Here is a 15,114-nt window from a genome sequence, read left to right as displayed (position 1 = left end):
AGTGAGAACTAACATGAGTACTGGAATGTGTGAAAGAATGAATTTATTTACTACAAGCATAGCACCATATACTGAACAACTCTTATCAATCATGTCAGTCACATAGAGGGAGAACTTGTGTAACAAACACATGATCAAAACATTAAAAAAAAGGAAAGGATTGGAAAAAAACAAAAAACAGGGAACAATGTATGTTCTCAAGTGAAGCACAAGAATGGAAAACTAAAATGGTGAGGTTAAACACAGAAAAGCTTTATCCTCATTGACAAGAGTTCATTTCATTTATTGTGAATTTAGTTATATTAAATTACTCCACAATTCTAAACCAAAAATATAAAAGTCAAAATATACTTGACAAGTGTGAGCTTTTGCAACTCTTTATTATATAATTTTCTAACTAGTCTAACTATCCAGATTTTAACTGGATATTTTTTTGTTCCCGTCATAAACCACTGATATCAGTTGACGAATACAAATGTTGGTTTATTTTTATCTAGAAAAACTACAGCTCTCCTGTTTAGTTCCATTTGTTTACAGGGAACTGCAAACTTGTAAACAAGGAACTTGGCAGGACCATGATGGCAGACATGTTAACATACAGCACAATCAAGAGGCCAATGAGATGTCTAGCTATTTTATATGTCTATGGTCCGTGATATATCATAGAATCTTGTATGGTTATAAATTATAAATTTTTTATGTTCTCTGTGAACATATAGGGTGGATATTGCCTCCACTAAATCTATGTACATTCTCCAAACAAGGACTTTCAGCTGGGCATTTATAAAGTCATCTACAATGTCCAGCAGCACCAAGAGGTATACATCTGAAGCGCCTGATATCTTTTCTGGCCACAAGCTTTAGATTTTTGAAGGTTGCAAACTGGTTGATTTTCTGTATTTTTTGCTTTAAACTTAAACTCAATCAACGTGTAAACAGGCACATACAAGTGACACACAGGTTACACACAGCTCTGAACCTACCTGAGCACAACCTGTTGAAAGAAAAGGTAACTATGCTAGAAACTGGACATTCAGAAACAAGAACTAATTCTTCTAGGTTATATTTAAATTATATATGTATTGTATACAAGAGAAGGTGTTAGCTTAGTGATTAATTCATTAGACTTTCAATCCAAAGATCATTAGTTAAAATCCCATTCTCATCAGACTGCCACTCCTGGGCTTGTGTGCAAAGCCTTTAACCCTATAGCTGCTTAGTTGTATGAATTAAATAAATGTAATTTGCTCTGAATAAGTGCATCTGCCAAAATGACATAAATAAACCAACTGCAGTTTCACTGCAGTTTCACTGTTCCCTAAAAAGACAGAAATAAAAAATAAATACTTAACTACCTTTATATACTTTATCACTTTCTTTTTCTATGTTTGTGTTATTGATGCCAAAACAGTTGACTTTTTTTAATTTAGTCTGCATTATTTCTTACACCCCATGAAAGTACAGGCAGTTCTGCTTTCATTGGTTAATGAAAGCAGTGCATGGTTGTGCTCAGGCCTGGTTCACATGGTGGGTTTACTCCTGGGACATCATGGGGCCTGTCACCTACTTAATCACCTACTCCACCAGCATTGGGGTTAATGCCTATGTTCTTACTAAGCATGTCAAACCTAGGTGACCATCAGGACTTTCAGTTTCATGGGAAAATGAGATGCTTGTGACCAAAGAGAAGAACCTAGCTACCTAAGACAGTATCAGAACATTATTTAACCATTTTTTGCCACTTTTAATAAAAAAAAAAATAATAATTGTTACTATACCAATTAATTTTTTTCCAGTAAAGTTTAAATGTGTAAAATCTGTAAAGCACGTGTAACAGAGTTCACTCTGGTTCTACTCTGAAAGAAAGACAGGCCATAGTTTACCAAGCAGATATTACTATATTTACTTACACTCTGCCCTAGTGCTTCTCCTTTTTAGTACTAAAGCTGGGGTCCACTATGGATGGGTGATACCAATTATTTAGCAGACGCCCCTGGATAAGGGCGTCTGCTAAATGCCTTAAATGTAAATGTAAATGTAAATGTAAATGTATATGTACTTCTACAAAGGCACCAAAAAAAATTTAAACAGAAATTCAATGTGGAGAAATATAATATGCTCAAAGATAAACTGGCTTCAGTACATGGATTTATCAGCTATTTTAAATTTCATCAGCTAATAAATAATTTTTCATTGTTTTTTTTTGTTCTCTTTTTAATCAGTAGAGGAATACATGAGGCGTTTGCAAAATCTGAATCAACTTTAAATGAGAGTGTGACAAATCAAACCCAAAAGTCATGATGCACTTCCCAAAATATTATACCTTTAAAACTGGTGTTCTTTGTAATTTTGTTTACAAATATTATTTCATGGCCTGCATGAAAAAAAACATATTTATTGCAATAATAACATAATAATAATAACATAATAATAATAATAACATGTTTAACATAATACAGTATTCACAAGTCATAAGATTATTCAACAATACTTTCACCTCTTAAAAAATAAAGTGTGTGGAATTTTTACAGATACAGTGAAACCCGGTTATGTCGGTGTCCTAGGGGGTCGCCAAAAAGCATCGAGATAACCGATGATCGAGATAAACGAAAATCAATATATTAACGTGCTTGAAATTTCTTTATGTACATAATGTGCGTTAATAAATGAGAATGTGCATGCACGTGTTTTTGGAGGTTTTTTTTTTACACAACAGCGTTGCTGCGATTTGTTTGATGAAGGCATGCTATAAAAATACATACAGTACATGTTTGTTAACTGTCAGGAATCCATCTGCCACGCCCCCTTCGGCGCTCCCTTCAGCGTGTCAGGTGTTTTCTCGGCCGCTTTCTCTGAAGCTCCCGGCTTCAATCGCGCACATCTGGTGCTCGTTTATCATCATCACCAGCTCCTATTTAAACTTCCACACTCTCACTGTCCGTTATTGTTGGTATATGTTGGTTCACGGCGGTCGTTGTTATCGCGCATGCGTATCCCGGTACGTGTCTTCCCACCGGCACTCTCTCAACGGCTGCTCTTTTCTTCCCAAAGCGCATCGCGGATTCACCCCCCGATACTGCCGGTGTTCATTCTATGCTTTTGCTGCTCATCCCACGTTCATCGCATAACATTTAACAACAAAAGGCATATGTGCACTAGCTAACAGCAGAGATTCACCAGTATACAATACAACACCTGTAGCAGCTGTAAGCTTTGATTTTTCCGCCACTTTCGCGAGTTCTTCTGCGGCTGCACCGAGATAACCCGACGTTAAATGGCAAATTTTTTCCCCCTTGTGCTCGAGATATCAGGGTTCGGCGACATAAAAACATCGACATAACATCGACAAAACCGATAAAAAATGCTAAGACAAAGCGGTACACTTCAAAAACGTCGACTTTGATTATGTAACTGTTATGTTCAGATTATGCTCAGAAGCAGTCTCTTATTTACTTTTATGTGGCGTAACATTTTATGATAATCTTATTTATGCTTACAAACATCTGGATACGCTTGTAATTGAGCAGTTCACCTTCCAAAATGTGGTTAATGTATATAATAATATGCTCACTAGTATTTAAATAACTTTTTTTTTAGAAGAAAAAAAATCAATTTGAAGGAAGTATAAAAACTGAATTACTGAGAACTATTATTTGTAAAGACATAATACAAAGAGACTGTAAACATACTGACACACGTATATATGCAAGATAGAGAAGTTTAGGGTCAGGGTAAGGAGTAAACTAGAGCTAGATTTCTTATGTAATATATGAAATATATAATAATACGTTTAATGTGGGATTTCTTTCACAGGTCAATAAACACTACTTCAGCTTAAATCTTAGTCATTTTAATGCCAGATGTACAAGCCCTCCTGAAGTCATCATCCATCTCTTTTGTTTTAACCACATTTGGAGACTGTTTGTTGGCTTTGCAATAGTCTGTTAACATCTGTAAGTCATCTTAGTATGACTCATCATTCTTGCTCCACAGTCATGTCATGATCCAACTTGATGATCATTTACATTGAAGTTTTTCAGCATTTGGCAGATGCCCAGAGTGATTTACAACTGAGCGGGGGAGGGTCTTTAGGGCCTAGTTTAAGGGCCTAGCAGTGGCAGCATGGTGGTGGGATTTGAACCTATGACCTTCTGTTCCAAAGACCAATGCCTTAACCACTGAGCTACCACCTGTTCATCCTAGCACCTATATCATATCATATAATCTTGGCTATGGTGGTTTTGAACAATCCACTTTATAGAGGAATAAAAGTCCAAAACAACCAACAAGATCCTGTTTGAAGACTTCCAGAATCCAGTTGGGCAGATTATTAAGGGTAACAGTTACTTGCCCCCCTTTTTATTATTTTCTTTGTGTCTTCCAGTTTATGGTGGTTGATTATTTGTTGATGATTTACACATTATACATCGCCTGAGATGCTGATAAGAATCTGCTTATAACACTACTTAATATTGCTGGGTATTTACAGTAGTTTCACTAAGTAAATTAAATGCATTACTTAGGTAATCACTATGTTTCTATGTACTTTAAATTGGAATCTCCGGAAATGAATGTACTTTGTAATTAAACTATGTATTTCTTTGGAAAACAAGAAAAGCTTTTTATCCCTTCAGGTACAAACAGACAACTTCTCCTGATTCTACCCATATAAGGTGTTTTATTATGATGTTAAAACTTACATGAGATACAAGATAATGAAGCTGGATTTAAACTGAACTTTAAATTGTATGCCCTTATCTAAACCAAAAGCAAAAGACAGATAACAATGCTTCAATATTTAAATAAAAACAAAAGTTATTTTTCTAACTTCCCTCTTTGTTTCACTATGGGAATTGCTTTGGGCATGACCAACTACAGAAGCTTCTATGCCACCATGTCTGTCTTGACAGACGGATCGACCTGAGACCAGGCTTCGATCCACCCTAATTGCGCAGGCCGACCCCTTACAACGTCATTTGTGCTTTCTTCCCATGAGGGACTACATCAAGCTCTCTCAGCACAGCCAGTTTTCTGCTGGTTTTCACTTAACTGTTTGAGAAGCATGCCAGAATTGGATTCTCCCAAACGTGAAATCAGTCATATGGGATTGTGCTGAGTGACATCGCTAAATTCAGAATAGTGTCTGCGTCAAGGCATGCTATTCTCTTTGACCTATCGAGAATTAGTGGCATCAAGTCAACTAAGGGATTCACACGTCAAGGCGAGCCTTCGAAGGGCTAGCTACCCTGTGGAAATCAATAGACCAACGTGACGTAAGGAGTCTTAATTATTCTGCACTCAGCCATGTCAACAGATGAAAGTGGCGGTGGCCAACCAACAAGACCCATGTCTGTGGACGATACTTGTCCCTTCCTGGCCCAAGAGTTGAAACGCAATAGGTACGTGGAAGGAGCTAAAAGGAAAAGGCTGCTGCCTGCTCAAACGGCAGCAAGACAACTCCTGCCCGCATGAAGGAGATGTCTCGCCATTGAGCTAGCCCCTTTAAAAGCAAGCTTCCTGCAAAAGGGTGTTCTAAGCTAGAGATTCAAGGGGTGGGAAGAATCTTCAAAGGGCTATCACCTCCATCCGAATCGGCGCTCTATTTAATAAACAAGATGGAAAGACTGACAATGTCCATCTATCAGAGGATGTACAAATTGGGGGCGCAGTCAGTGCGCTTGCTGAATGATGTGACCAGTGTTGTGCTCGTTACTAAAAAATAGTAACTAGTTACAGATACTCGTTACTTCATTCAAAAAGTAACTATGTTACTTTGTTGATTACTTACACCAAAAAGTAATGCGTTACTGTTAAAAGTAACTTTTTAGTTACTTTTTTAAAGAACCTTCTTAATTGTTCTCATTAATGCCCTTTTATGTGTTATGGTCTACAAACACAAAACTGACTTAAACACAAAGTAATTTTTAAACACTATTTTATTAAAGTCAGACCATCACAAACTGAATATATCACAAGGATTTCTGAAATAAATAACAAAACAAGCTGAATAATATATTCACAATCAAAAACTAAGGTGGCTTCTGCTGTTGTGTTGAGCTCTTAAAAATGTTCCTTTCACAGCTGAAGTTGGAAAACTATCAACAATGTAGAACAGAACACCGGGTTAGCTTCTAGCTGCTAGCTCCTCAGGCATGGAGGTCCTGGAGGTGTTTCAACAGATTGGAGTTGCTGTTTATCGCAGTAGATACGAGCTTCGAACCAGAAAGACACAACTTACATTTGACTTAAAAGTTTTTGTCTTTATACTCAACTAAAGTGAAATAATGAGCATATTTCCACTTTGAGAAACTCTTCTTGCTCTCGCCTCGACTTATTACTGCCGCACAGACCTGAATAAACGGAGACACGCCCACAGTGCGTCTTCTTCGTGTTTACAGTGGTTCATCCACCAATCCTACAATGCGTCTTCTTCGTGTTTACAGTGGTTTATCCACCAATCATACAATGCGTCTTCTTCCTCTTTACAGTGGTTCATCCACCAATCCTACAATGCGACGCTGCTGTAAGCAGGTTAGGCTGTAGTCTACACTTCAGCCGAAATTAATTCATTTAAAAAAGTAACGGGTAACGCACCATACTGTAACGGTAACGGAGTTGCTTTATTTTTAAAAGTAACGCGTTACAGTATATGTTACTGTCAAAAGTAACGCGTTACCGGTTACTAGTAAAGCGTTACTGCCCAACACTGGATGTGACTTTATAGAAACGACTCTAATGGGCAGAGCTGTGAATGGCTTTTGGTCTCCACAGCTGATCCGAAAGCATATAAACTACTTGTAGTTGTTGGCAGTGTTTTTAACGCTGGAACATTTTCTGACCTTCATAAAGGGCCAGCATGTTCTAGTGAAGACCAACAATTCCATTGTGGTCGCTTACATCAAGGCGTATGCTCCTTCCGCTTCATCACTTGGGAAGAAAGCTGATAACGTAGTGAAACACAAAGATTTTATTCATCAGAGAGACTCATGTTCCAGGCATGTTGAACAGGGGAGCGGATTTATTGTCTCGGGGAAACCCCCTGTAGAGTGGAACAGGGGGAGTGGAAACTGCACAGCCAAGTGGTGGAGAAAAAAAATCTATCAAATAATTTTAATATGAAAGGTGCTACTTTAAAGAACAAGTATTAACACTTTCTATGAAGCCTCATATAAGCCTTATTTTATTATGTGCTAGGTCAGGGGTGGGCAATTAATTTTTACAAGGGGCCACATGAGAAACCTGAATTGTGTTCAGGGCCAAACCAATGATAACTTGAACTTAATTCTGCTCAACTTTCTTCCATTGTAAAATGCACTGAATTATATATTTTAAATAGCTGGTACTGATAATCGGAAGAATAAAACTTTTCTGTAAATATTTATATTAGGCAATGTGAAATTTTGGTGAATAGGTCAAATAAGAAAACAAAAACAATTATAGAATCAGTGCAATTTATTTTTAACTTGTTAATCTCCACAAACAATGAAAAACAACAAACAACTTAACAAGTTTATAGAAATACTGTAATACAACAAACAATAACTTATAATGTTTTCCACCTCATTTTACCTCTTCAGTGAGAATAATCCAGTCTGTTCTGGGCTTGAACAAGTTCATTGAAATCTGTCTGAATGTCTAAGGTGGCTATGCGAAGGACAGCTGAGAGGTGGTCATCAGTCATAGAGGATCTGTGTTTGGATTTGTTGAACTTCATCACTGAGAATGTCTGTTTACATACATAGGTAGATCCAAAGAGGACTAGAATCCTCCTCAGGTATGGAAAGTTTTCACGATTTTTAAGAAATGACATAACTTGTCCTGACGGCTGCATCTCTGGGGGTGTGAAGTTTTGTAAAATGTCCTTGTTGGGTTTGCAGTTTTGCTATCAACGCATCAGACTCCCATGCGCACTCTTCATCAGACAGATTTCTGTATTTATCCTCATGCTTGGTCGTGTAGTGGCAATTCAACTTATAATACTTTAACACAGCGACCTATGTACCACAGATTAAGCACACGGCTTTACCTTTAATTTCTGTAAAAAAAATACTTGGCAGTCCATGTCTTGTTAAAAACATTCGTTATCAACTTTTCTTTTCTTAGCATGAGCCGCGATCGATGGGATGGCGACCACTGATCTAAGGCAATAAATTTCTTTTTTTTTTTTTATGCCTTTTGCCTTGGCATCATCACTGGAAAACTTTCTCGCCATTTCAAAAACATCCACTGCAGCTGGAGTGGGAGTGCTCGGATTTACTTTACTTTTCTGTGCCGCGTTCTTCTCATAATTAGAATGGCAATCGGAATGTTTGGATTACAGGTGATAAATTAAACCCGACATGGAGAAACTCTTTGCAGATACACCCAATCTTGAAATTTCAGCATTGCGTAGTTTGCCCAGGTCTGTGCTAAGTAATATCTTAATAATCATATGCAATTATTTGCAGTTAAAATGGCATGCTCCTTATTATGAAAGTTGATATTATTAATTTTCTGTTTCTATCTAAATATGAATTGGACATTAAGCTAAGTGCTATATACTGTACACTTAAATTTATATAAAAAATTGTAAAAAAAAAAAAAAAATTCAAGTTGGCTGTTTTTATATGAAAGTTCAAAAGTAAAGTAATAACTTTATAATTATTTATAACTATAGCTTACCCACAGTAACAATTTCATTTTATTTCCTTTACTTGATAATACAATTTCAAATGATATTGAAAATATCTTTTTTAAGTTTTACAATTCTTGGAATGCCTATTTAGGCATGCATTACACCCTGATAAAGGAAGAATACAGATGCGAAGTAAGTATAATAGCCACTTCCAGAAAAACTATTTCCTTCATTTTTTTAAATAATTTTGATGAATTGCTGATGAATTTACCAGCAACCATATTAATGTTAATCAAAGTGTTTTAATTGGGTGTAAATAAATATTGCATTTCAGTGTATTATATGGAATAATTGTCACATAGTCATTGCTCTTATAGTCATTGCTCTATTCATTATTTGAAGGTGTATCAGTAAAAGTAAGACTCAGTTACTTAGTTCACAGCAGCCAGAAAACCAGTCGTAAGTTAATGTTAATTTTAACTTGTGTTAAAATAAAGTTAAACAGCACTAAAAAAAACAAATTACAAATCAAATTAAGTTTGAGTTTAGTTTGTGCCTGAAAACACTCATCACTTTGCAGAATTTATTAAGTAAGAAAAGGCATTGGCGTTAACAAAACTAAAGGTAAAAGGGTTTTTTAAAAGTATATTTACAATCGCTGCTAGTCTTCTCTTATCATATATCGTATGTTTAGTGCTTGTTTAGTAGTTCAGTCCTGGTGTTCTAAAATCTTTTAAATAGATTGTGTGGAAGCAAAAAAACAAAACACTTATAAGACCAAATATGTTTATTGATCATCAAATGAATATTGGTGAACAGTAATACACTAAAAGTTGTCACTTTACTGTTTCTTGGACCTAAAGTAGAGTTTTTTAGTCAGCATGGAGGTGAAGCAGGGCATCTGTTTTTTATTTTTTAAATTGTTCACGTCTGCAGTACGCCTGGAAACCTTCATGTTGACCAGTGTTAGGATCTCAGTGAACTCCATAGTTGGGCCATGCTGCTTCAGCGTTTCACATAAATCCTGAATATAGAACGTTCCAGAGTTTGGATCGCGATATGAAAAGAATCCTGTTCAGAGAACAAAAGAAAATTAGTGTATAAATGTGACCATCATTACATTTACATGGCCAATAAATTATAAACAGACTTATGTAGATACAAGATCGAATTGCTATAACTGTTGTGTTTAAGTATTATTATATATTTTTTTATTTGAGGTTTGGGGAAGATGTAGCTCAGTGATCAGAACAACCAAGCTGCCACTGCTGGGAACTGCTGAAAGCTCATAGCCCTCAACTTGTATTAATAAGATAATTGAAAGTTGCTATGAATAAAGCTGTCTGCAAGATGCCTTAAATGTAAAGGGTCCTACACTAAGAGTTCATGACATATTCATTAAAATTTTTAGGGAATTTAGTGAAAATAGAGCAGTTAATGTAGAGGCTTTATATTATACTTAACTTTCTGGTTAAATCTTAAATATAATTAAGGCTTGAGCTTCAAATCTTTACTTTAAATATTTTTCTTATATTCTAAATTATTTAAATTTATATATTAATCTAAATGAATAAAATAAATAAACATAAATAAAAAATAAAATAAACAGTAAAATGTTATCAGTGTCAGCATGCATTTGAAGCATGACAGTTCCTCAACCTCAGCTACATTATTTAAGTAGAGAGTACTCTACTAGAGATGAGTGCAGAACTTTTTTTCTAATTGTTTAGTTGTTATTTTGACTTATTATTTACGTACTTATATATTATTAACTTGTTATTAGGTTATTTTCATTTCATCTCATTTATACCCACCTGGTGCTACAGAGTAGCACATGATGAAATCTGACCCTGCAGGGATAGTGTAGATGTTAGCTGCTTCCTCCACCACTTCGTCATCATCACTATCCCCTGCCGTCATGGCGGTCACAGCATTTTCATGTTTCTCACCAGCGCATGCCTGTAGGTTCATAGTAGGTATGGTGTTCTTTGGTTAAATCTTCATTTTTCTATATATGTAATGTTTTATTGATATACTGTAATGTACTAAAGGAAGAGCAGTGTTGTTGTTCACAGTCACCTGGAAGATGAAGATCTTGGGCTTCCCAACAAGGCTCTTACACTCATCCCCTCTGAATAAATCTGTTATTTCCTTCATTTCAATCTGATTATCAAATGCTTCAATTTTCCCTTCTTTCCCATGAGATAGGAATATGCAGACAAAGCAATCCGCATCTTTGTGGTTGGCTGCAGCAGCTGTGGTTAAATAGGTTAATAATGTTTTTGCAACAAAATTTATAGTAAACAAGTCAATTCTCAAAAAACATATTCAAGTCTCAAGATTATACCTTCACGTAGTTTCTCTTGCACCTCTGCCACTTTTTTGTCATTGTAAGATTGTACTTCAAACCCTAATTCTTGAAATCTGAAAATAAAAATGGAAAGTGGTTATGGGTAAAGTGAACAGAGACATACAGGAGGCTAAAAATATCTATGTAAACACACACACACACACACACACACACACACACGCACACGCACACACACACACACACACACACACACACACACACACCAAAAGCTAATATCTAGTCAGTATAGCAGAATTTAGAGATCTAGACTAGATGACTAGATCACAGTTTAGTAGTGAGGACTTTATGAATTTCTTCACTGAAAAAATAGATAACATTAGAAAAACAATTGTGGCAGTTCAACCTCTGAGACCATCTCCTGAGACAGTGTTACCTTCAACTCCACAACTCCACTATTTGACATGTATAGGACAGGAAGAGCTGTATGATGTTATTATCAAAGCTAAATCAACAACATGTTAGTTAGATCCCATTCCAACAAATCTACTAAAGGAAGTGTTATATACAGCTGGTGAGTCTCTTCTGAATATTATTAACTCCTCACTATCGTTAGGTCACGTCCCTAAATCCCTCAAGCTAGCAGTTATTAAGCCCCTCATTAAAAAACCTAATCTGGATCCAAACACGCTATCGAATTATAGACCAATTTCAAATCTGCCATTTATGTCTAAGATTTTAGAAAAGATTGTTGCTGCCCAGTTATGTTCCCACTTGCAAGAGAACAATATCTTTGAGGAGTTTCAGTCAGGTTTTAGGCCCCATCATAGTACAAAAACTGCCCTAGTTAAAATCACCAATGACCTGTTTTTAGCTTCAGACCAAGGCTTCATCTCACTGTTAGTTTTACTAGATCTTAGTGCTGCGTTTCACAATATTGATCATGATCTTCTCCTAGATCGCTTACAGAATTACATTGGCATTCAGGGACAGGCATTAAGCTGGTTTAAATCCTACCTGTCCAATCGTTACCATTTCGTAGATTTAAATGGAGAGCTATCCAGGCTAATGCTAGTGAACTATGGCGTGCCACAAGGTTCAGTTCTGGGACCCCTGCTTTTCACAATATACATGCTTCCCTTAGGAAAATATTATTAGAAAGCATGGAATTAGCTTCCATTGTTATGCTGATGATACTCAGCTATATATTTCATCTAAACCAGGCGATATAGCTCAATTAACCCGGATAACTGAGTGTGTTAAGGAAATAAGAGATTGGATGACCCATAACTTTCTACTTTTAAATTCTGATAAGACGGAGATTTGCTCATCGGCCAAAAAACTAGTATACAGAAGCTCCAGCATCTCAACCTGCATTTAGACGGATGCTCTGTTACCACTAGTTCAACAGTAAAAGACCTGGGAGTTATTTTAGACAGCAACTTATCTTTTAAAAATCATATCAACCAAGTTACAAAAACAGCCTTCTTTCACCTTAGAAATATTTCTAAGCTAAGAAATATGTTGTCTATATCCGATGCAGAGAAGCTCGTCCATGCGTTCATGACCTCCAGAATAGACTACTGTAATGCGTTACTAGGTGGATGTCCTGCATCATTAATAAACAAGCTTCAGTTAGTTCAGAATGCGGCAGCCAGAATTCTCACAAGGTCAAGAAAATATGACCACATAACCCCGATCTTATCGTCCCTACATTGGCTTCCGGTTAAGTTTCAAATTGACTACAAACCACTGCTACTCACTTATAAAGCACTAAATGGATTGGCTCCCATGTATCTCTCCAGTCTTCTAACACGCTACAATCCGTCACGCTCCCTGAGATCTTAAAACTCTGGGCTTCTAGTAGTTCCTAGAATAGCAAAGTCCACTAAAGGTGGTAGAGTGTTTTCACATTTAGCTCCTAAACTCTGGAATAGTCTTCCTGACAGTGTTCGGGGCTCAGACACACTCACCCAGTTTAAATGCAGATTAAAAACATATCTTTTTAGCAAAGCCTACACATAACACACATCACATCATAACCTTGTGCTCCAGAACATCTGATCACATGCACATTATCAACTTGTGCTGTTAATATCATGAACAGCAGCTACGCTAATTCCTCTTCACTGCTTCTCTTTCTCTCCCCATCCCGAGGCTTCCTGAGGTTTGGCCAGCTCCAGTCACGTCCCTCCTCATGAAGATTATGGACTTTAAAGAAGTAGATGCCAAACTCGCAAACATCCTGAACCATCTAGAGACGTACCAGTGCCAATTGGATCCCACTACATGTGTGGAGTTTGACATTAGACTTCCTGAAGTGTTTAAAGGCTCTGGCATGGAGAAGCTGATGCTGGATCTGTGATGATCACAAATGTTGAGCTCCTACTTTTATACCAAAGACTTTTGAAAAAACATTTACTTATAATCTTATACTCCAGCACTCATGTTAGTTCTCACTGTCCAGTGTTCTGTATTGTTGAAAGATTTATGATCAAACTCTTGATGTCACCCAAATGAGGATAGGTTCCCTTTTTGTGTCTGGTTCCTCTCAAGGTTTCTTCCTCATAACATCTAAGGGGGTGCTGAGAGGATTGGGCAGCAGTCGAAGGCGGGGGCCTTGACAGCCTATCCCTGGACACGGAGAAGTGTCTGGGGAATCTGCTTAGACTGCTGCCCCCGCGACCCGAATTACGGATTAAGCGGGAGAAGATTAAATGAACATCTACGGGAGTTTTTCCTTGCCACAGTCGCCATGGCTTGCACACCATTCACCTTGACTGTTGATTTCTGTAAAGCTGCTTTGAGACAATGTCTGTTGTGAAAAGCGCTATAAAAATAAACTTGACTTGACTTGACTGTTTTGAATGTTTGTGAGTGCGCACCTTTGTGTGAGGTTGTCTCTGTCTCTATCTGTACCTCTGCGCTCTGATAAACGTTTAGATTTTTCAAATTTTTGGTTGAAGATTAGTGCCAAGCCACGCCTCTTGTGGTTCATCTTGTACTCTTCAAGTTTGCTGGAAATTAAAAGAATATACTATTTTTTAAATACAAAATTGTTTATTTTATTCGAAAAGATTAAACCTAGTAAATAAAAGACTTCAGAAAGTGCTAAAACATTATAGACAAAGGCAAATAATTATTTAAATTTTTTTTATAATTTTTTCATAAATAAATTATAATTAAGTATATATATTATCCATCCATTATTAGTAACCATTATCATACTACATTCACCAAAGTAGACTATACAACAGCCCACTACAGTGTAATTAGAGAGATACAATAAGAGAGAAACAGCATAGCATTCATGGTAATATCACACAAACACACATACAACCACACACTACATAATAAATGTATTAGTTTTACCTTTCACTTTGCACACTTGTCCCAGACATTGTCTCTCGTAGAGGTGCTTCAAACACAATAAATCAAATGTAAACACTTCCTGTAGTTGCTCCATACTTCAAAAATCCATTTTTGTTTTTTTGTGGTGGAAGTCAAGTATTAAAGTTGCATTAAATATACATTTGAAATGAAAATAAAACATACACAATACAAAACTGTAAAGAATTTTGACCAGATGTGAAAAAGACTCACCTAGAGCTTTCCAATAAACGAATAAACAATACGGTGGAATTATGGACCGCTTATATCAGCAGCAAATTCTTTATTTATAATAGGTATAGCACCACCTACTGAACAAGTCTTACCACTTCTATCTGTCACTCCTATTTCCTGGAAGAACTTGAAAAAAAAAAATACTGGTAGTTTTCCCTTTACTCTGTGCACCAATCATTGACAGTTTCCTTTTTTTTCCCTAAACAAATGATTACAGGATTTTACAAACACTAGTTCCAACTATTATAACTAATTATGAGTAATTTGGCAAAGTATTGGTCATATGTTTGATGTCCATAATTATTGGTAGAATGAATTATTTTACTTATAAGTCATTATTCATATGGGTGTTAATAGAAAATGTTGCCACAACTTTTGTATTTCACTATATGATTTTTTTCAGTATCAGTCCAAGAATAAATTATGCAGTTGTATATTATTTGAAACAATTTAACATGCAGATTCACATCTATGCTTGTATTGTCTACCTAACAACTTAATTACAATAATAATTAGTAAGGTAATGCTTTTTAGACAGGGTAAATACTGCATTAATTACTATGTAATT

The 15,114-nt window shown here is 36.2% G+C and overlaps 1 protein-coding gene across 3 annotated transcripts; it reads right to left on the bottom strand.

Annotated features, from left to right (window-relative positions):
- Window positions 1-9,383: 9,383 nt before the first annotated feature.
- LOC310724595 (caspase-6-like) lies at window positions 9,384-14,625 on the bottom strand. Of its 3 annotated transcripts, XM_083538858.1 has the most exons (7): window positions 14,526-14,625; window positions 14,295-14,340; window positions 13,808-13,939; window positions 10,962-11,038; window positions 10,694-10,869; window positions 10,429-10,573; window positions 9,384-9,685 (listed from the first exon to the last, which is right to left on the bottom strand). In XM_083538858.1, the coding sequence occupies exons 2-7, from the start codon at window positions 14,321-14,323 to the stop codon at window positions 9,456-9,458; spliced, it is 789 nt and encodes a 262-aa protein (XP_083394984.1). In that variant the 5' UTR covers window positions 14,324-14,340; window positions 14,526-14,625; the 3' UTR covers window positions 9,384-9,455. The 3 variants fall into 3 exon arrangements, with proteins under 3 accessions (XP_083394984.1, XP_083394985.1, XP_083394983.1); XM_083538859.1 differs by lacking the exon at window positions 13,808-13,939; XM_083538857.1 differs by lacking the exon at window positions 14,526-14,625 and having other exon boundaries at window positions 14,295-14,428.
- Window positions 14,626-15,114: the final 489 nt, after the last annotated feature.

The sequence above is a fragment of the Silurus aristotelis genome (genome assembly GCF_946808225.1).
Source record: "Silurus aristotelis genome assembly, chromosome: 4".
NCBI classification, from domain to species: domain Eukaryota; kingdom Metazoa; phylum Chordata; class Actinopteri; order Siluriformes; family Siluridae; genus Silurus; species Silurus aristotelis.
The sequence above is the reverse complement of the archived record's forward strand: the minus strand, read 5'-3'. Positions and strand labels throughout refer to the sequence as shown.

Coding starts and splice junctions, on each gene's coding strand:
- LOC310724595 (XM_083538858.1), bottom strand. CDS start 14,323: ATGTCTGGGACAAGTGTGCAAAGTGAAAG. Junction 13,940..14,294: donor ACAAGTGTGCAAAGTGAAAG/GTAAAACTAATA, acceptor TTTAATTTCCAG/CAAACTTGAAGAGTACAAGA. Junction 10,870..10,961: donor GCAAGAGAAACTACGTGAAG/GTATAATCTTGA, acceptor ATTTAACCACAG/CTGCTGCAGCCAACCACAAA.